This window comes from Oncorhynchus mykiss, chromosome 3 (assembly GCF_013265735.2).
Source record: "Oncorhynchus mykiss isolate Arlee chromosome 3, USDA_OmykA_1.1, whole genome shotgun sequence".
Lineage (NCBI taxonomy): Eukaryota > Metazoa > Chordata > Actinopteri > Salmoniformes > Salmonidae > Oncorhynchus > Oncorhynchus mykiss.
In genome coordinates, this window is record NC_048567.1 from 1,707,425 (window position 1) to 1,730,106 (window position 22,682).

The 22,682-nt window shown below is 48.2% G+C and overlaps 1 protein-coding gene across 1 annotated transcript; it reads left to right on the plus strand.

Annotated features, from left to right (window-relative positions):
* Positions 1-1,683: 1,683 nt before the first annotated feature.
* On the plus strand, positions 1,684-10,493 carry LOC118944744 (polysialoglycoprotein-like). Its single transcript, XM_036965416.1, has 5 exons — positions 1,684-1,758; positions 1,933-1,998; positions 2,136-2,219; positions 2,355-3,035; positions 9,117-10,493. The coding sequence occupies exons 1-5, from the start codon at positions 1,698-1,700 to the stop codon at positions 10,091-10,093; spliced, it is 1,869 nt and encodes a 622-aa protein (XP_036821311.1). The 5' UTR covers positions 1,684-1,697; the 3' UTR covers positions 10,094-10,493.
* Positions 10,494-22,682: the final 12,189 nt, after the last annotated feature.

Below are 22,682 nucleotides of genomic sequence, written 5' to 3' on the forward strand. Positions count from 1 at the left end.
GCTTGGCCCTCCTATGTTGAACATAATAAACGGCTCTCTATCCACCGGATGTGTACCAAACTCACTAAAAGTGGCAGTAATAAAGCCTCTCTTGAAAAAGCCAAACCTTGACCCAGAAAATATAAAAAACTATCGGCCTATATCGAATCTTCCATTCCTCTCAAAATGTTTAGAAAAGGCTGTTGCGCAGCCTCTGCCTTCCTCGTCAGAGGAGGAGATAGAAGAAAACTGTTACAGTCTCTGTGAATGGTTTGTCCTCTGACAAATCAACTGTAAATTTCGATGTTCCTCAAGGTTCCGTTTTAGGACCACTATTGATTTTCACTATATATTTTACCTCTTGGGGATGTCATTCGAAAACATAATGTTAACTTTCACTGCTATGCGGATGACACACAGCTGAACATTTCAATGAAACATGGTGAAGCCCCAAAATTGCCCTCGCTAGAAGCATGTGTTTCAGACATAAGGAAGTGGATGGCTGCAAACGTTCTACTTTTAAACTCGGACAAAACAGAGATGCTTGTTCTAGGTCCCAAGAAACAAAGAGATCTTCTGTTGAATCTGACAATTAATCTTAATGGCTGTACAGTCGTCTCAAATAAAACTGTGAAGGCCCTCGGCGTTACTCTGGACCCTGATCTCTCTTTTGAAGAACATATCAAGACTGTTTCAAGGACAGCTTTTTTCCATCTACGTAACATTGCAAAAATCAAACTTTCTGTCCAAAAATGATGCAGAAAAATGTATCCATGCTTTTGTCACTTCTAGGTTAGACTACTGCAATGCTCTTACTTTCCGGCTACCCGGATAAAGCACTAAATAAACTTCAGTTAGTGCTAAATACGGCTGCTAGAATCCTGACTAGAACCCCAAAAATATATCATATTACTCCAGTGCTAGCCTCCCTACACTGGCTTCCTGTCAAGGCAAGGGCTGATTTCAAGGTTTTACTGCTAACCTACAAAGCATTACATGGGCTTGCTCGTACCTATCTCTCTGATTTGGTCCTGCCGTACATACCTACACGTACGCTACGGTCACAAGACGCAGGCCTCCTAATTGCTTCTTCCACATCTTTTGGTCCCTGTCTGTTTTGCTCTCAGTGAAGTGCTACTATCCCCTTGGACTACAGGTTATTGCCGTCATAAGGTGTGCGTCTGTCTGTTGGCCGGACACTTTCTACCGTTTAGGACCTTTGTGGGTAAAGGTAAAGATGGGGTATAGCAGCAGAAGTTCCTCTGAAGTCCAGTATCTGCTGGAAGGGAACCTGGTGGTACGAGAGGATGAGTGTGGGCCTGTTGTGCTTCCCCCTATCCCTCCCTCTTCTCTCTCACTGTCTGAAAAACGTAAAACGTGGATTTGGGTACAGTGTTTATTTCCCCCTAATATCTTTGAAGATTACACCTAAAATAATTAGGAATACTTCTTTCTACTGCTGATCTGAGACCATTAGGGTTAATCATTACAGATATAAATGCAATATATGGAGTAGAAAAGATTGCCTGCCCACCAACTTGATAAGAATCAACATATGTTCTACATGGTCTATTTCTATCTGAACGTAACAACTCAATCAAGCTTGTTAATTGATCGTTAAGCCATGTTTGTCAGGTAAACTAAGGTCATTAGTGGCCTATATAAGCCTCATACAGGCCATGGGAAGACATTACCTGTTGATAACACAGACTATTTTCATGATCATGGGAGGTGTGAGAGAATTGCTGCTCGTTGTGATGACTGTGGGGGTTGTCAAAGGTTGGTTCACTAATGTTTAAGGGATTTGTTTGGTAAATATGCTTAACTTTATAAGTTGGGTATTAATATTTGACTGTCTGTATCTTCCGCGTTGGTCATCTTTTATTCTTCACTGCTATTAATATATGTAGCTATTTTGTGTGAACTCAACTTCTGTCAACACTTTCTCCTCAGTTTCTTGTTACCCTGTTGGAAAGTCCCAGAAGCAAGATCAAGTCTCTCTGCAGAGGAGACTTGGAGGTAAGTGTTTCTTTCCGCAACCCTTCTAGCTATGTTCTTTGTCACTGTCTATGGTGCTGCTGTGTTTGACACTCATTCAACAGCATAGAGTAACTCAGTCTAAATAATGTTGTCAAACCTTAACCTACATTTTTCAGAGCTGTCATCAAATGACGTCTCCATTGTGCATGCCCTGGCCTTGCTCAGATCCATAGGGTCTGACGCTAAACAAGCCAGAGAAGGTACGGCCTGAAACATATACTTTGAAAAATGTTGGGTTCATGTTGCTCAAAATTCGATTAGCAAATTGGCCTAGACCGTGTAGAACAGATGTGTTGCTGTAGAATACCCAACTGTTCCTTTTGTTTTTTCTCAAGAGTATTTAGAGACCAATGAAGTAGAATCCCAAGCTTCTCCAAACCATGGTAGCTCTCCGGCAAATGATGCCCTGTCCTCTGAGGAGAAGCTGAGGCGCGTGTCCTCGGACGACGCCACCTCTGACGCTGCGACCGGCCCGTCTGGCGACGACGCCACCTCTGAAGCTGCGACCGGCCCGTCTGGCGACGACGCCACCTCTGAAGCTGCGACCGGCCCGTCTGGCGACGACGCCACCTCTGAAGCTGCGACCGGCCCGTCTGGCGACGACGCCACCTCTGAAGCTGCGACCGGCCCGTCTGGCGACGACGCCACCTCTGAAGCTGCGACCGGCCCGTCTGGCGACGACGCCACCTCTGAAGCTGCGACCGGCCCGTCTGGCGACGACGCCACCTCTGAAGCTGCGACCGGCCCGTCTGGCGACGACGCCACCTCTGAAGCTGCGACCGGCCCGTCTGGCGACGACGCCACCTCTGAAGCTGCGACCGGCCCGTCTGGCGACGACGCCACCTCTGAAGCTGCGACCGGCCCGTCTGGCGACGACGCCACCTCTGAAGCTGCGACCGGCCCGTCTGGCGACGACGCCACCTCTGAAGCTGCGACCGGCCCGTCTGGCGACGACGCCACCTCTGAAGCTGCGACCGGCCCGTCTGGCGACGACGCCACCTCTGAAGCTGCGACCGGCCCGTCTGGCGACGCCGCCACCTCTGAAGCTGCGACCGGCCCGTCTGGCGACGCCGCCACCTCTGAAGCTGCGACCGGCCCGTCTGGCGACGCCGCCACCTCTGAAGCTGCGACCGGCCCGTCTGGCGACGCCGCCACCTCTGAAGCTGCGACCGGCCCGTCTGGCGACGCCGCCACCTCTGAAGCTGCGACCGGCCCGTCTGGCGACGCCGCCACCTCTGAAGCTGCGACCGGCCCGTCTGGCGACGCCGCCACCTCTGAAGCTGCGACCGGCCCGTCTGGCGACGCCGCCACCTCTGAAGCTGCGACCGGCCCGTCTGGCGACGCCGCCACCTCTGAAGCTGCGACCGGCCCGTCTGGCGACGCCGCCACCTCTGAAGCTGCGACCGGCCCGTCTGGCGACGCCGCCACCTCTGAAGCTGCGACCGGCCCGTCTGGCGACGCCGCCACCTCTGAAGCTGCGACCGGCCCGTCTGGCGACGCCGCCACCTCTGAAGCTGCGACCGGCCCGTCTGGCGACGCCGCCACCTCTGAAGCTGCGACCGGCCCGTCTGGCGACGCCGCCACCTCTGAAGCTGCGACCGGCCCGTCTGGCGACGCCGCCACCTCTGAAGCTGCGACCGGCCCGTCTGGCGACGCCGCCACCTCTGAAGCTGCGACCGGCCCGTCTGGCGACGCCGCCACCTCTGAAGCTGCGACCGGCCCGTCTGGCGACGCCGCCACCTCTGAAGCTGCGACCGGCCCGTCTGGCGACGCCGCCACCTCTGAAGCTGCGACCGGCCCGTCTGGCGACGCCGCCACCTCTGAAGCTGCGACCGGCCCGTCTGGCGACGCCGCCACCTCTGAAGCTGCGACCGGCCCGTCTGGCGACGCCGCCACCTCTGAAGCTGCGACCGGCCCGTCTGGCGACGCCGCCACCTCTGAAGCTGCGACCGGCCCGTCTGGCGACGACGCCACCTCTGAAGCTGCGACCGGCCCGTCCGGCGACGACGCCATGGATATCTGACGTGGGACATGCAAGAGTTCATGGTTACTCTAGTCCAGTGTGTAACTGCATTTGCTTGTTTTGGCTCAATTAAACATTAACTGTAATACTTGTGTCCTCTGTATTGTTTTGGTGGTTCCTACTTGGAGTTGAGGTGTATGACCTGACTTGAGTAACTGGGGTGATGGCAACATTTATTTTGCATTATATCCATGCGCCAGCAATATTACTCAGACCCCTGTGTTTTAAATTACCAATTGACTTAAGCTACATGTGCTCAGTGTTGGTCCATTTATGCTAGTAGCATCACATGATACCTCAACAGCATTTTGACGCCATTTCCGGTCACAACTTGCAGACTTGTTTACGTGTTGCGGTGTTTTGTTGCCTACTTTTCTACCTGACAACTTTACGGTTTTTACTTTTTAATTACCGTTTATATTTTTGGTTTTCCCTCAATTTTTTCACTCGTGTCAGGGTTGCGTCAATTCGAATCTGGTATCAGGATAAATATCACAATGAGGCTTTTATTAGCTAAGCAATAAGTGGTAAATGCAATTTTTGTATATATGGGCTCTGTCCCACCTCGCAGGGCAAAACAGAACTGACTTGTTCCTGACAAAGATATTTAATATACTCTGACAGTTCCTGCTTCCGAGCCGGCCTGTCAGAGTAGACTGGGCGTGGTTTAGACTCACCCAGCCCATCGTTGATTGTTGGCGCAGAGGCTGGTCCCAGCCCCTTAAGCGCTTCAGCGGTCAGTCGTTGTAGCTGTGTAGAATATGCAGTTATCAGGCACCTGGCTCCTGTTATCTAACAAAAGACTGTTCTGAATGTGCCCCCCCCCCAACTCATTGCACAGTTCTGTATTTTTCCATCATGAGAAAGGCCCATGGCCCTGAAACTGAACAATGGTTCAAGTCAGCTATGTTGCATAACACATACATACATCCACACAAGCCAACAGCAGATAATATTAAATCACATATGGTAACGGGCTATAGTGCATAACACAGAATCCTCATACTCCGGACGCTTTATCTGGACATGGTTCGTCAGGACCTCCAACAGCCGAAGCTAAGTAGTAACATTAACATGATGCCTTCTAATTGCAGTCGCTGTACTCATACAGGAGAACGATCGCCTTACGGTGAGGATAGCTGTGCTACAAGCCCAGCTTCAGACGCAATCGTTAGGCAAGGGTAATTTCAGTGTAGGAAAGGATGAAACAGCGTCTGTGCCACCAGTAAGTACAGATAGTAACGTTAGTATAAATCCCCTCGCACGGTCCCCGCAGCCGGACAACTTTCTCACGGTTTCTGGAGAGAAATGCTGTAGGAATGCTCAACCGGTGTCGCTCATTCAGCCGACAAACTTCAACCGGTTTTCCCCATTAAGCAGCGAGTCGGAGTCAAAGGCCGAGCCTTCTCTTGTCTCTACTCCTCCCGTTACGGGGTCAGAGACGCCGAAGCTTCCCACCATTAGCTCTGACAAATTGAAAACTCTAGTCATTGGCGACTCCATTACCCGCAGTATTAGACTTAAAACGAATAATCAGCCGACATGTCTCTGGACCTACTCACTGTCACAGTCATACTCTGGACCTAGTTTTGTCCCATGGAATAAATGTTGTGGATCTTAATGTTTTCCCTCATAATCCTGGACTATCGGACCACCATTTTATTACGTTTGCAATTGCAACAAATAATCTGCTCAGACCCCAACCAAGGAACATCAAAAGTCGTGCTATAAATTCACAGACAACACAAAGATTCCTTGATGTCCTTCCAGACTCCCTCTGTCTACCCAAGGACGCCAGAGGACAAAAATCAGTTAACCACCTAACTGAGGAACTCAATTTAACCTTGCGCAATACCCTAGATGCAGTTGCACCCCTAAAAACTAAAAACATTTCTCATAAGAAACTAGCTCCCTGGTATACAGAAAATACCCGAGCTCTGAAGCAAGCTTCCAGAAAATTGGAACGGAAATGGCGCCACACCAAACTGGAAGTCTTCCGACTAGCTTGGAAAGACAGTACCGTGCAGTATCGAAGAGCCCTTGCTGCTGCTCGATCATCCTATTTTTCCAACTTAATTGAGGAAAATAAGAACAATCCGAAATTCGTTTTTGATACTGTCGCAAAGCTAACTAAAAAGCAGCATTCCCCAAGAGAGGATGGCTTTCACCTCAGCAGTAATAAATTCATGAACTTCTTTGAGGAAAAGATGATTATTACAAAGTAAATTACGGACTCCTCTTTAAATCTGCGTATTCCTTCAAAGCTCAGTTGTCCTGAGTCTGCACAACTCTGCCAGGACCTAGGATCAAGAGAGACACTCAAGTGTTTTAGTACTATATCCCTTGACACAATGATGAAAATAATCATGGCCTCTAAACCTTCAAGCTCCATACTGGACCCTATTCCAACTAAACTACTGAAAGAGCTGTTTCCTGTGCTTGGCCCTCCTATGTTGAACATAATAAACGGCTCTCTATCCACCGGATGTGTACCAAACTCACTAAAAGTGGCAGTAATAAAGCCTCTCTTGAAAAAGCCAAACCTTGACCCAGAAAATATAAAAAACTATCGGCCTATATCGAATCTTCCATTCCTCTCAAAATGTTTAGAAAAGGCTGTTGCGCAGCCTCTGCCTTCCTCGTCAGAGGAGGAGATAGAAGAAAACTGTTACAGTCTCTGTGAATGGTTTGTCCTCTGACAAATCAACTGTAAATTTCGATGTTCCTCAAGGTTCCGTTTTAGGACCACTATTGATTTTCACTATATATTTTACCTCTTGGGGATGTCATTCGAAAACATAATGTTAACTTTCACTGCTATGCGGATGACACACAGCTGAACATTTCAATGAAACATGGTGAAGCCCCAAAATTGCCCTCGCTAGAAGCATGTGTTTCAGACATAAGGAAGTGGATGGCTGCAAACGTTCTACTTTTAAACTCGGACAAAACAGAGATGCTTGTTCTAGGTCCCAAGAAACAAAGAGATCTTCTGTTGAATCTGACAATTAATCTTAATGGCTGTACAGTCATCTCAAATAAAACTGTGAAGGCCCTCGGCGTTACTCTGGACCCTGATCTCTCTTTTGAAGAACATATCAAGACTGTTTCAAGGACAGCTTTTTTCCATCTACGTAACATTGCAAAAATCAAACTTTCTGTCCAAAAATGATGCAGAAAAATGTATCCATGCTTTTGTCACTTCTAGGTTAGACTACTGCAATGCTCTTACTTTCCGGCTACCCGGATAAAGCACTAAATAAACTTCAGTTAGTGCTAAATACGGCTGCTAGAATCCTGACTAGAACCCCAAAAATATATCATATTACTCCAGTGCTAGCCTCCCTACACTGGCTTCCTGTCAAGGCAAGGGCTGATTTCAAGGTTTTACTGCTAACCTACAAAGCATTACATGGGCTTGCTCGTACCTATCTCTCTGATTTGGTCCTGCCGTACATACCTACACGTACGCTACGGTCACAAGACGCAGGCCTCCTAATTGCTTCTTCCACATCTTTTGGTCCCTGTCTGTTTTGCTCTCAGTGAAGTGCTACTATCCCCTTGGACTACAGGTTATTGCCGTCATAAGGTGTGCGTCTGTCTGTTGGCCGGACACTTTCTACCGTTTAGGACCTTTGTGGGTAAAGGTAAAGATGGGGTATAGCAGCAGAAGTTCCTCTGAAGTCCAGTATCTGCTGGAAGGGAACCTGGTGGTACGAGAGGATGAGTGTGGGCCTGTTGTGCTTCCCCCTATCCCTCCCTCTTCTCTCTCACTGTCTGAAAAACGTAAAACGTGGATTTGGGTACAGTGTTTATTTCCCCCTAATATCTTTGAAGATTACACCTAAAATAATTAGGAATACTTCTTTCTACTGCTGATCTGAGACCATTAGGGTTAATCATTACAGATATAAATGCAATATATGGAGTAGAAAAGATTGCCTGCCCACCAATCTGAACGTAACAACTCAATCAAGCTTGTTAATTGATCGTTAAGCCATGTTTGTCAGGTAAACTAAGGTCATTAGTGGCCTATATAAGCCTCATACAGGCCATGGGAAGACATTACCTGTTGATAACACAGACTATTTTCATGATCATGGGAGGTGTGAGAGAATTGCTGCTCGTTGTGATGACTGTGGGGGTTGTCAAAGGTTGGTTCACTAATGTTTAAGGGATTTGTTTGGTAAATATGCTTAACTTTATAAGTTGGGTATTAATATTTGACTGTCTGTATCTTCCGCGTTGGTCATCTTTTATTCTTCACTGCTATTAATATATGTAGCTATTTTGTGTGAACTCAACTTCTGTCAACACTTTCTCCTCAGTTTCTTGTTACCCTGTTGGAAAGTCCCAGAAGCAAGATCAAGTCTCTCTGCAGAGGAGACTTGGAGGTAAGTGTTTCTTTCCGCAACCCTTCTAGCTATGTTCTTTGTCACTGTCTATGGTGCTGCTGTGTTTGACACTCATTCAACAGCATAGAGTAACTCAGTCTAAATAATGTTGTCAAACCTTAACCTACATTTTTCAGAGCTGTCATCAAATGACGTCTCCATTGTGCATGCCCTGGCCTTGCTCCGATCCATAGGGTCTGACGCTAAACAAGCCAGAGAAGGTACGGCCTGAAACATATACTTTGAAAACTGTAGGGTTCATGTTGCTCAAAATTTGATTAGCAATTTGGCCTAGACCGTGTAGAACAGATGTGTTGCTGTAGAATACCCAACTGTTCCTTTTGTTTTTTCTCAAGAGTATTTAGAGACCAATGAAGTAGAATCCCAAGCTTCTCCAAACCATGGTAGCTCTCCGGCAAATGATGCCCTGTCCTCTGAGGAGAAGCTGAGGCGCATGTCCTCGGACGACGCCGCCACCTCTGAAGCTGCGACCGGCCCGTCTGGCGACGACGCCACCTCTGAAGCTGCGACCGGCCCGTCTGGCGACGACGCCACCTCTGAAGCTGCGACCGGCCCGTCTGGCGACGACGCCACCTCTGAAGCTGCGACCGGCCCGTCTGGCGACGACGCCACCGCTGAAGCTGCGACCGGCCCGTCTGGCGACGACGCCACCGCTGAAGCTGCGACCGGCCCGTCTGGCGACGACGCCACCGCTGAAGCTGCGACCGGCCCGTCTGGCGACGACGCCACCGCTGAAGCTGCGACCGGCCCGTCTGGCGACGACGCCACCGCTGAAGCTGCGACCGGCCCGTCTGGCGACGACGCCACCGCTGAAGCTGCGACCGGCCCGTCTGGCGACGACGCCACCTCTGAAGCTGCGACCGGCCCGTCTGGCGACGACGCCACCTCTGAAGCTGCGACCGGCCCGTCTGGCGACGACGCCACCTCTGAAGCTGCGACCGGCCCGTCTGGCGACGACGCCACCTCTGAAGCTGCGACCGGCCCGTCTGGCGACGACGCCACCTCTGAAGCTGCGACCGGCCCGTCTGGCGACGACGCCACCTCTGAAGCTGCGACCGGCCCGTCTGGCGACGACGCCACCTCTGAAGCTGCGACCGGCCCGTCTGGCGACGACGCCACCTCTGAAGCTGCGACCGGCCCGTCTGGCGACGACGCCACCTCTGAAGCTGCGACCGGCCCGTCTGGCGACGACGCCACCTCTGAAGCTGCGACCGGCCCGTCTGGCGACGACGCCACCTCTGAAGCTGCGACCGGCCCGTCTGGCGACGACGCCACCTCTGAAGCTGCGACCGGCCCGTCTGGCGACGACGCCACCTCTGAAGCTGCGACCGGCCCGTCTGGCGACGACGCCACCTCTGAAGCTGCGACCGGCCCGTCTGGCGACGACGCCACCTCTGAAGCTGCGACCGGCCCGTCTGGCGACGACGCCACCTCTGAAGCTGCGACCGGCCCGTCTGGCGACGACGCCACCTCTGAAGCTGCGACCGGCCCGTCTGGCGACGACGCCACCTCTGAAGCTGCGACCGGCCCGTCTGGCGACGACGCCACCTCTGAAGCTGCGACCGGCCCGTCTGGCGACGACGCCACCTCTGAAGCTGCGACCGGCCCGTCCGGCGACGACGCCATGGATATCTGACGTGGGACATGCAAGAGTTCATGGGTACTCTAGTCCAGTGTGTAACTGCATTTGCTTGTTTTGGCTCAATTAAACATTAACTGTAATACTTGTGTCCTCTGTATTGTTTTGGTGGTTCCTACTTGGAGTTGAGGTGTATGACCTGACTTGAGTAACTGGGGTGATGGCAACATTAGTTTTGCATTATATCCATGCGCCAGCAATATTACTCAGACCCCTGTGTTTTAAATTACCAATTGACTTAAGCTACATGTGCTCACTGTTGGTCCATTTATGCTAGTAGCATCACATGATACCTCAACAGCATTTTGACGCCATTTCCGGTCACAACTTGCAGACTTGTTGCGGTGTTTTGTTGCCTACTTTGCTACATGACAACTTTACGGTTTTTACTTTTTAATTACCGTTTATATTTTTGGTTTTTCCCCTCGTGTCAGGGTTGCGTCAATTCGACTCTGGTATCAGGATAAATATCACAATGAGGCTTTTTTTTATTAGCTAAATGTAATTTTCGTATATATGGGCTCTCTGTCCCACCTCGCAGGGCAAAACAGAACTGACTTGTTCCTGACAAAGATATTTAATATACTCTGACAGTAGTTCCTGCTTCCGAGCCGGCCTGTCAGAGTAGACTGGGCGTGGTTTAGACTCACCCAGCCCATCGTTGATTGTTGGCGCAGAGGCTGGTCCCAGCCCCTTAAGCGCTTCAGCGGTCAGTCGTTGTAGCTGTGTAGAATATGCAGTTATCAGGCACCTGGCTCCTGTTATCTAACAAAAGACTGTTCTGAATGTGTCCCCCCCCCCCCCCAACTCTAGTCATTGGCGACTCCATTACCCGCAGTATTAGACTTAAAACGAATCATCCAGCGATCATACACTGTTTACCAGGGGGCAGGGCAACCGACGTAAGGCTAATCTGAAGATGGTGCTGGCTAAAGCTAAAACTGGCGAGTATAGAGATATTGTTATCCACGTCGGCACCAACGATGTTAGGATGAAACAGTCAGAGATCACCACCAACATAGCTTCAGCGTGTAAATCAGCTAGAAAGATGTGTCTGCATCGAGTAATTGTCTCTGGCCCCCTCCCAGTTAGGGGGAGTGATGAGCTCTACAGCAGAGTCTCACAACTCAATAGCTGGTTGAAAACTGGTTTCTGCCCCTCCCAAAAGATAGAATTTGTAGATAATTGGCCCTCTTTCTGGGACTCACCCACAAACAGGACCAAGCCTGACCTGCGGAGGAGTGACGGACTTCATCCTAGCTGGAGGGGTGCTCTCATCTTATCTACTAACATAGACAGGGCTCTAACTCCTCTAGCTCCACAATGAAATAGGGTGCAGGCAAGGCTGTTAGCCAGTCTGCCACTAGCACAGTCAGTGTAGTCAGCTCAGCTATCTCCATTGAGACCGTGTCTGTGCCTCGACCTAGGTTGGGCAAAATTAAACATGGCGGTGTTCGCCTTAGCAATCTCACTAAGATAAAGACCTCCTCCATTCCTGTCATTATTGAAAGAGATCATGATACCTCACATCTCAAAATAGGGCTACTTAATGTCAGATCCCTTACTTCAAAGGCAATTATAGTCAATGAACTGATCATAATCTTGATGTGATTGGCCTGACTGAAACATGTCTTTAGCCTGATGAATTTACTGTGTTAAATGAGGCCTCACCTCCTGGCTACACTAGTGACCATATCCCCCGTGCATCCTGCGGAGCTGTTGCTAACATTTACGATAGCAAATGTACATTTACAAAAAAAAAAGACGTTTTCGTCTTTTGAGCTTCTAGTCATGAAATCTATGTAGCCTACTCAATCACTTTTTTTTAGCTACTGTTTACAGGCCTCCTGGGCCATATACAGTTCCCTGAATTCCTATCGGACCATGTAGTCATAGCAGATAATATTCCCACTCGAAAAAGGCTTTCGGAGCCATCATCGACTCAGTGGGTTTTGTCCAACATGTCTCTGGACCTACTCACTGTCACAGTCATACTCTGGACCTAGTTTTGTCCCATGGAATAAATGTTGTGGATCTTAATGTTTTCCCTCATAATCCTGGACTATCGGACCACCATTTTATTACGTTTGCAATTGCAACAAATAATCTGCTCAGACCCCAACCAAGGAACATCAAAAGTCGTGCTATAAATTCACAGACAACACAAAGATTCCTTGATGTCCTTCCAGACTCCCTCTGTCTACCCAAGGACGCCAGAGGACAAAAATCAGTTAACCACCTAACTGAGGAACTCAATTTAACCTTGCGCAATACCCTAGATGCAGTTGCACCCCTAAAAACTAAAAACATTTCTCATAAGAAACTAGCTCCCTGGTATACAGAAAATACCCGAGCTCTGAAGCAAGCTTCCAGAAAATTGGAACGGAAATGGCGCCACACCAAACTGGAAGTCTTCCGACTAGCTTGGAAAGACAGTACCGTGCAGTATCGAAGAGCCCTTGCTGCTGCTCGATCATCCTATTTTTCCAACTTAATTGAGGAAAATAAGAACAATCCGAAATTCGTTTTTGATACTGTCGCAAAGCTAACTAAAAAGCAGCATTCCCCAAGAGAGGATGGCTTTCACCTCAGCAGTAATAAATTCATGAACTTCTTTGAGGAAAAGATGATGATTAGAAAGTAAATTACGGACTCCTCTTTAAATCTGCGTATTCCTTCAAAGCTCAGTTGTCCTGAGTCTGCACAACTCTGCCTGGACCTAGGATCAAGAGAGACACTCAAGTGTTTTAGTATTATATCCCTTGACACAATGATGAAAATAATCATGGCCTCTAAACCTTCAAGCTCCATACTGGACCCTATTCCAACTAAACTACTGAAAGAGCTGCTTCCTGTGCTTGGCCCTCCTATGTTGAACATAATAAACGGCTCTCTATCCACCGGATGTGCACCAAACTCACTAAAAGTGGCAGTAATAAAGCCTCTCTTGAAAAAGCCTAACCTTGACCCAGAAAATATAAAAAACTATCGGCCTATATCGAATCTTCCATTCCTCTCAAAATGTTTAGAAAAGGCTGTTGCGCAGCAACTCACTGCCTTCCTGAAGACAAACAATGTATACGAAATGCTTCAGTCTGGTTTTAGACCCCATCATAGCACTGAGACTGCACTTGTGAAGGTGGTAAATTACCTTTTAATGGCATCAGACCTGGGCTCTGCATCTGTCCTCGTGCTCCTAGACCTTAGTGCTGCTTTTGATACCATCGATCACCACATTCTTTTGGAGAGATTGGAAACCCAAATTGGTCTATACGGACAAGTTCTGGCCTGGTAGATCTGTAGATCTTATCTGTCGGAAAGATATCAGTTTGTCTCTGTCACGCCCTGGTCTTAGTATTTTGTGTTTTCTTTATTATTTTGGTCAGGCAAGGGTGTGACATGGGTTTATTATGTGGTGTGTTTTGTCTTGGTTTTTTTTGGTAGGTATTGGGATTGTATTATAGTAGGGTTATCTAGTATAGTCTATGGCTGTCTGGAGTGGTTCTCAATCAGAGGCAGGTGTTTATCGTTGTCTCTGATTGGGAACCATATTTAGGCAGCCATATTCTTTGAGTGTTTCGTGGGTGATTGTTCCTGTTTCTGTGTTATTTTGCACCAGTCTAGGCTGTTTCGGTTTTGTATTGTTCGTGTTTATTCGTTATTAAACATGTATGAAAATTAACACGCTGCATTTTGGTCCGATCCTTGCTACACCTCCTCGTCAGAGGAGGAGATAGAAGAAAACCGTTACAGTCTCTGTGAATCAAATCAAATTTATTTATATAGCCCTTCATACATCAGCTGATATCTCAAAGTGCTGTACAGAAACCCAGCCTAAAACCCCAAACAGCAAGCAATGCAGGTGTAGAAGCACGGTGGCTAGGAAAAACTCCCTAGAAAGGCCAAAACCTAGGAAGAAACCTAGAGAGGAACCAGGCTATGTGGGGTGGCCAGTCCTCTTCTGGCTGTGCCGGGTGGAGATTATAACAGAACATGGCCAAGATGTTCAAATGTTCATAAATGACCAGCAGGGTCGAATAATAATAAGGCAGAACAGTTGAAACTGGAGCAGCAGCACAGTCAGGTGGACTGGGGACAGCAAGGAGTCATCATGTCAGGTATTCCTGGGGCATGGTCCTAGGGCTCAGGTCCTCCGAGAGAGAGAAATAAAGAGAGAATTAGAGAGAGCATATGTGGGATGGCCAGTCCTCTTCTGGCTGTGCCGGGTGGAGATTATAACAGAACATGGCCAAGATGTTCAAATGTTCATAAATGACCAGCATGGTCAAATAATAATAAGGCAGAACAGTTGAAACTGGAGCAGCAGCACAGTCAGGTGGACTGATGACAGCAAGGAGTCATCATGTCAGGTATTCCTGGGGCATGGTCCTAGGGCTCAGGTCCTCCGAGAGAGAGAAAGAAAGAGAGAATTAGAGAGAGCATATGTGGGATGGCCAGTCCTCTTCTGGCTGTGCCGGGTGGAGATTATAACAGAACATGGCCAAGATGTTCAAATGTTCATAAATGACCAGCATGGTCAGATAATAATGATCACAGGCAGAACAGTTGAAACTGGAGCAGCAGCACGGCCAGGTGGACTGGGGACAGCAAGGAGTCATCATGTCAGGTAGTCCTGGGGCATGGTCCTAGGGCTCAGGTCCTCCGAGAGAGAGAAAGAGAGAAGGAGAGAATTAGAGAACGCACACTTAGATTCACACAGGACACCGAATAGGACAGGAGAAGTACTCCAGATATAACAAACTGACCCTAGCCCCCCGACACATAAACTACTGCAGCATAAATACTGGAGGCTGAGACAGGAGGGGTCAGGAGACACTGTGGCCCCATCCGAGGACACCCCCGGACAGGGCCAAACAGGAAGGATATAACCCCACCCACTTTGCCAAAGCACAGCCCCCACACCACTAGAGGAATATCTTCAACCACCAACTTACCATCCTGAGACAAGGCTGAGTATAGCCCACAAAGACCTCCGCCACGGCACAACCCAAGGTGGGGGTGGGGGGTGTGGGGGGGGGGGGGGGGGGTGACCACATCAGTGAATCAACCCACTCAGGTGACGCACCCCCTCCAGGGACGGCATGAGAGAGCCCCAGTAAGCCAGTGACTCAGCCCCTGTAATAGGGTTAGAGGCAGAGAATCCCAGTGGAAAGAGGGGAACCGGCCAGGCAGAGACAGCAAGGGCGGTTCGTTGCTCCAGAGCCTTTCCGTTCACCCTCCCACTCCTGGGCCAGACTACACTCAATCATATGACCCACTGAAGAGATGAGTCTTCAGTAGAGACTTAAAGGTTGAGACCGAGTTTGCGTCTCTGACATGGGTAGGCAGACCGTTCCATAAAAATGGAGCTCTATAGGAGAAAGCCCTGCCTCCAGCTGTTTGCTTAGAAATTCTAGGGACAACTAGGAGGCCTGCGTCTTGTGACCGTAGCATACGTGTAGGTATGTACGGCAGGACCAAATCAGAGAGATAGGTAGGAGCAAGCCCATGTAATGCTTTGTAGGTTAGCAGTAAAACCTTGAAATCAGCCCTTGACAGGAAGCCAGTGTAGAGACGCTAGCACTGGAGTAATATGATCACATTTTTTGGTTCTAGTCTAACAGCCGTATTTAGCACTAACTAAGTGCTTTATCCGGGTAGCCGGAAAGTAGAGCATTGCAGTAGTCTAACCTAGAAGTGACAAAAGCATGGATAAATTTTTCTGCATAATTTTTGGACAGAAAGTTTCTGATTTTTGCAATGTTACGTAGATGGAAAAAAGCTGTCCTTGAAATGGTCTTGATATGTTCTTCAAAAGAGAGATCAGGGTCCAGAGTAACGCCGAGGTCCTTCACAGTTTTATTTGAGACGACTGTACAACCATTAAGATTAATTGTCAGATTCAACAGAAGATCTCTTTGTTTCTTGGGACCTAGAACAAGCATCTCTGTTTTGTCCGAGTTAAAAGTAGAACGTTTGCAGCCATCCACTTCCTTATGTCTGAAACACATTATTCTAGCAAGGGCAATTTTGGGGCTTCCCATGTTTCATTGAAATGTACAGCTGTGTGTCATCCGCATAGCAGTGAAAGTTAACATTATGTTTTCGAATAACATCCCCAAGAGGTAAAATATATAGTGAAAACAATAGTGGTCCTAAAACGGAACCTTGAGGAACACCGAAATTTACAGTTGATTTGTCAGAGGACAAACCATTCACAGAGACAAACTGATATCTTTCCGACAGATAAGATCTAAACCAGGCCAGAACTTGTCCGTGTAGACCAATTTGGGTTTCCAATCTCTCCAAAAGAATGTGGTGATCGATGGTATCAAAAGCAGCACTAAGGTCTAGGAGCACGAGGACAGATGCAGAGCCTCGGTCCGATGCCATTAAAATGTAATTTACCACCTTCACAAGTGCCGTCTCAGTGCTATGATGGGGTCTAAAACCAGACTGAAGCATTTCGTATACATTGTTTGTCTTCAGGAAGGCAGTGACTTGTTGCGCAACAGCCTTTTCTAAAATTTTTGAGAGGAATGGAAGATTCGATATAGGCCGATAGATTTTTATATTTTCTGGGTCAAGGTTTGGCTTTTTCAAGAGAGGCTTTATTACTGCCACTTTTAGTGAGTTTGGTACACATCCGGTGGATAGAGAGCCGTTTATTATGTTCAACATAGGAGGGCCAAGCACAGGAAGCAGCTCTTTCAGTAGTTTAGTTGGAATAGGGTCCAGTATGCAGCTTGAAGGTTTAGAGGCCATGATTATTTTCATCATTGTGTCAAGAGATATAGTACTAAAACACTTGAGCGTCTCTCTTGATCCTAGCTCCTGGCAGAGTTGTGCAGACTCAGGACAACTGAGCTTTGAAGGAATACGCAGATTTAAGGAGGAGTCCAAAATTTGCTTTCTAATAATCATAATCTTTTCCTCAAAGAAGTTCATGAATTTATTACTGCTAAAGTGAAAGTCATCCAGGTCCAGAGGGGTGCGCCCCTGGCTGTCCCTCACGTCTAGATCCAGCAGAGACTGAACCAGGACCTCCATAGCATGGTGGTGACTGTGGTACGCCTGAATAGATATTCACTCTTAATATAATCAATGTCCTAGAGTAGACCCGTGGTACGCCTGAACAGAAATACAGTGCTAGACCTCTAAAGTAGACCAGAGTCTTTCAATCGGGAGCCCATTTTTGCTCCCGCCCAGCATCAACATCGGAGGTTCCTGCCAAGCGTGGGATTGAGAAACAAAAACTCTACTTCTCTTCTGAGGTTGATTAACTCAAATGGCAAAATAAGGAAATCATCCTCATCATCACTGTGTAGAATATGTATTTTACACTAATCGGGAATAGATCGGAATATGGTGTGTAAGTCTGTCTGGACAGTCAACTTCCTGTGGAAAATCTACACCATGCTTGCATCCCCGATAGCACCCTATTCCCTATGTAGTGAACTACTTTTGATCAGGGCCTATAAGGTTCTGGTCAAACGTAGTGTACTAAATAGGGAATAGGGTGCCATTTGTCATATGGAGACCACTACAGGAGCAGGTAGGCTTTACTCACAGCGAGGTGTAGAGGGCTGATGGGAGCTCTGACATCAGAGTCGTTCAGGATGTCTGTCCCTGAGGTTTCAATTAGTTGAGGAAAGACAAGAACGGCCAGTTCAGACTTGGAAAAAGAACATCAAGAGTGACGATGCGTCCACGACAAACATGCAGCCACACCTTAAAACCTACTGTTGGGTTCTGAGAATATGAAATATACTAATTCATGTCACTGAGGGAGAGAGCTTAATGTATAACGTTTACATTATGTCAGGATATGTTATTGTTAGCCATCAGGCATCCTATGGGTGGGATCCTCTGGGATGAGAAGAGACACAGTCTGGTACCAATCACCATGTCAGCCTTGAGTTGGGGAGGAGTGAGCACTTTGGGGTAGCGGTCAGGTCAGATGAATTGAGGAAGAACAGATATCACCAAGGTTCTGTCTAGCAACAGAGATGCATTGGCTGTTTAGAGGTGTAGGAGCAGACTCAGCATTGGAGAGAGGATTAAATATCAGTGCTTGTGTGAATATGTTTTTTGTCTAATGCAGCTGTCTTGACCCTCTGGGAAGAATAAACTTGGTTCAAGCATTCATAGTGTCCGTCGAGTTTTTACTCTGAGAATTAGAACCTAACAGTTGGCACTGCGAGCAGGGTTCACCGCGATTTGCAGTCGAACTAGAGATTAAGAAACAGTGAAACAGAAACAAGGTAAGCAAAGTTCCTACACCCGTTATCACTAATTCTGACATCTTGGGGAGATGAGAGTCGTAGGCTGAACCAATTATAGGGTACGAACCTAGAAAGCCTGAGCTTATTCAGTAGTCCCATTGTATTACGACCGGTCGTAGCTTTGTGGTATATGGTAAGTCCCGGAAGGTAAACCCAAACCTGTAGAGGGTAACTCCTAGGGGGTAAATCCCGAGTAGGTTGGTTCCTGCTTGTACTATAAGAATAGGGTGAGTCCCGGAAGGTAAGCCCGAGCAGGCAGGTACCTGCAAAGGGTAAGTCCTAGGTGGTAAGACCCGGGCGGGGTTGGTTACCTGCTATACCTGTAACGAGAGGGTGAAAGTCTCAGCCGCAGTGGCCATGCGGCAGTAGAGTGGGTGTGGATGGATAAAGTGACATGCTTGTGTACTAGGATAAAATGTTGCCATTCAGGGTTAGAAGAACAGCAAAAAGATACTCAAACGCTGTTGGATTTGGGTGTATTAGCAGTAGCAATAAAGAGAGGTTGGTTTTATGCCCTGTTGGGGTGGGGAACCATGACAGATTATGTGGAAATAGGAAGACAAGTGTGAATCATTTTGGTAATGTGTGTTATCAACAACAGTGATATTTGAACAGATTGGAGATGACTATCCATAACAATAAAATCCTTCATACCATGCTTGTCCTGCCCCACAGCTGTAGACACAGCCTTCTCCAGGTCCTCAGACACTAGCTGGAGATCCATTACAGGATGTCTGTCACCTCACTGAGCCCCTATTGCAGGTTAGGGGTCACATCCACTTGAATGTCCTTCATATGACGAACCTCCTACAGAGCAAATGAGGAAAACATGATATATTAGGATTTATGTTAGTAGCAATAGAATATGGGAATTTTATCTCAACGCTACCTACAGCTAACATATTTATTTATGTATGTGATCTATGTAAATAAATAAATATATCACAGCTGTAAAACTGTGAAGGACTATAGGTGGAGGCCTACCCATTTCCCAGGAGCATTGTAAAACGTGGATTTGGGTACAGTGTTTATTTCCCCCTAATATCTTTGAAGATTACACCTAAAATAATTAGGCCTACTTCTTTCTAATGCTGATCTGAGACCATTAGGGTTAATCATTACAGATATAAATGCAATATATGGAGTAGAAAAGATTGCCTGCCCACCAACTTGATAAGAATCAACATATGTTCTACATGGTCTATTTCTATCTGAACGTAACAACTCAATCAAGCTTGTTAATTGATCGTTAAGCCATGTTTGTCATATATAAGCCTCATACAGGCCATGGGAAGACATTACCTGTTGATAACACAGACTATTTTCATCATCATGGGAGGTGTGAGAGAATTGCTGCTCGTTGTGATGACTGTGGGGGTTGTCAAAGGTTGGTTCACTAATGTTTAAGGGATTTGTTTGGTAAATATGCTTAACTTTATAAGTTGGGTATTAATATTTGACTGTCTGTATCTTCCGCGTTGGTCATCTTTTATTCTTCACTGCTATTAATATATGTAGCTATTTTGTGTGAACTCAACTTCTGTCAACACTTTCTCCTCAGTTTCTTGTTACCCTGTTGGAAAGTCCCAGAAGCAAGATCAAGTCTCTCTGCAGAGGAGACTTGGAGGTAAGTGTTTCTTTCCGCAACCCTTCTAGCTATGTTCTTTGTCACTGTCTATGGTGCTGCTGTGTTTGACACTCATTCAACAGCATAGAGTAACTCAGTCTAAATAATGTTGTCAAACCTTAACCTACATTTTTCAGAGCTGTCATCAAATGACGTCTCCATTGTGCATGCCCTGGCCTTGCTCCGATCCATAGGGTCTGACGCTAAACAAGCCAGAGAAGGTACGGCCTGAAACATATACTTTGAAAACTGTAGGGTTCATGTTGCTCAAAATTCGATTAGCAATTTGGCCTAGACCGTGTAGAACAGATGTGTTGCTGTAGAATACCCAACTGTTCCTTTTGTTTTTTCTCAAGAGTATTTAGAGACCAATGAAGTAGAATCCCAAGCTTCTCCAAACCATGGTAGCTCTCCGGCAAATGATGCCCTGTCCTCTGAGGAGAAGCTGAGGCGCATGTCCTCGGAGGACGCCGCCACCTCTGAAGCTGCGACCGGCCCGTCTGGCGACGCCGCCACCTCTGAAGCTGCGACCGGCCCGTCTGGCGACGCCGCCACCTCTGAAGCTGCGACCGGCCCGTCTGGCGACGCCGCCACCTCTGAAGCTGCGACCGGCCCGTCTGGCGACGACGCCACCTCTGAAGCTGCGACCGGCCCGTCTGGCGACGACGCCACCTCTGAAGCTGCGACCGGCCCGTCTGGCGACGACGCCACCTCTGAAGCTGCGACCGGCCCGTCTGGCGACGACGCCACCTCTGAAGCTGCGACCGGCCCGTCTGGCGACGACGCCACCTCTGAAGCTGCGACCGGCCCGTCTGGCGACGACGCCACCTCTGAAGCTGCGACCGGCCCGTCTGGCGACGACGCCACCTCTGAAGCTGCGACCGGCCCGTCTGGCGACGACGCCACCTCTGAAGCTGCGACCGGCCCGTCTGGCGACGACGCCACCTCTGAAGCTGCGACCGGCCCGTCTGGCGACGACGCCACCTCTGAAGCTGCGACCGGCCCGTCTGGCGACGACGCCACCTCTGAAGCTGCGACCGGCCCGTCTGGCGACGACGCCACCTCTGAAGCTGCGACCGGCCCGTCTGGCGACGACGCCACCTCTGAAGCTGCGACCGGCCCGTCTGGCGACGACGCCACCTCTGACGCTGCGACCGGCCCGTCTGGCGACGACGCCACCTCTGACGCTGCGACCGGCCCGTCTGGCGACGACGCCACCTCTGACGCTGCGACCGGCCCGTCTGGCGACGACGCCACCTCTGACGCTGCGACCGGCCCGTCTGGCGACGACGCCACCTCTGACGCTGCGACCGGCCCGTCCGGCGACGACGCCATGGATATCTGACGTGGGACATGCAAGAGTTCATGGGTACTCTAGTCCAGTGTGTAACTGCATTTGCTTGTTTTGGCTCAATTAAACATTAACTGTAATACTTGTGTCCTCTGTATTGTTTTGGTGGTTCCTACTTGGAGTTGAGGTGTATGACCTGACTTGAGTAACTGGGGTGATGGCAACATTTATTTTGCATTATATCCATGCGCCAGCAATATTACTCAGACCCCTGTGTTTTAAATTACCAATTGACTTAAGCTACATGTGCTCAGTGTTGGTCCATTTATGCTAGTAGCATCACATGATACCTCAACAGCATTTTGACGCCATTTCCGGTCACAACTTGCAGACTTGTTTACGTGTTGCGGTGTTGTTGCTTACTTTGCTCCATGACAACTTTACGGTTTTTACTTTTTAATTACCGTTTATATTTTTGGTTTTTCCCTCAATTTTTTCACTCGTGTCAGGGTTGCGTCAATTCGAATCTGGTATCAGGATAAATATCACAATGAGGCTTTTATTAGCTAAGCAATAAGTGGTAAATGCAATTTTCGTATATATGGGCTCTGTCCCACCTCGCAGGGCAAAACAGAACTGACTTGTTCCTGACAAAGATATTTAATATACTCTGACAGTAGTTCCTGCTTCCGAGCCGGCCTGTCAGAGTAGACTGGGCGTGGTTTAGACTCACCCAGCCTATCGTTGATTGTTGGCGCAGAGGCTGGTCCCAGCCCCTTAAGCGCTTCAGCGGTCAGTCGTTGTAGCTGTGTAGAATATGCAGTTATCAGGCACCTGGCTCCTGTTATCTAACAAAAGACTGTTCTGAATGTGCCCCCCCCCCAACTCATTGCACAGTTCTGTATTTTTCCATCATGAGAAAGGCCCATGGCCCTGAAACTGAACAATGGTTCAAGTCAGCTATGTTGCATAACACATACATACATACATCCACACAAGCCAACAGCAGATAATATTAAATCACATATGGTAACGGGCTATAGTGCATAACACAGAATCCTCATACTCCGGACGCTTTATCTGGACATGGTTCGTCAGGACCTCCAACAGCCGAAGCTAAGTAGTAACATTAACATGATGCCTTCTAATTGCAGTCGCTGTACTCATACAGGAGAACGATCGCCTTACGGTGAGGATAGCTGTGCTACAAGCCCAGCTTCAGACGCAATCGTTAGGCAAGGGTAATTTCAGTGTAGGAAAGGATGAAACAGCGTCTGTGCCACCAGTAAGTACAGATAGTAACGTTAGTATAAATCCCCTCGCACGGTCCCCGCAGCCGGACAACTTTCTCACGGTTTCTGGAGAGAAATGCTGTAGGAATGC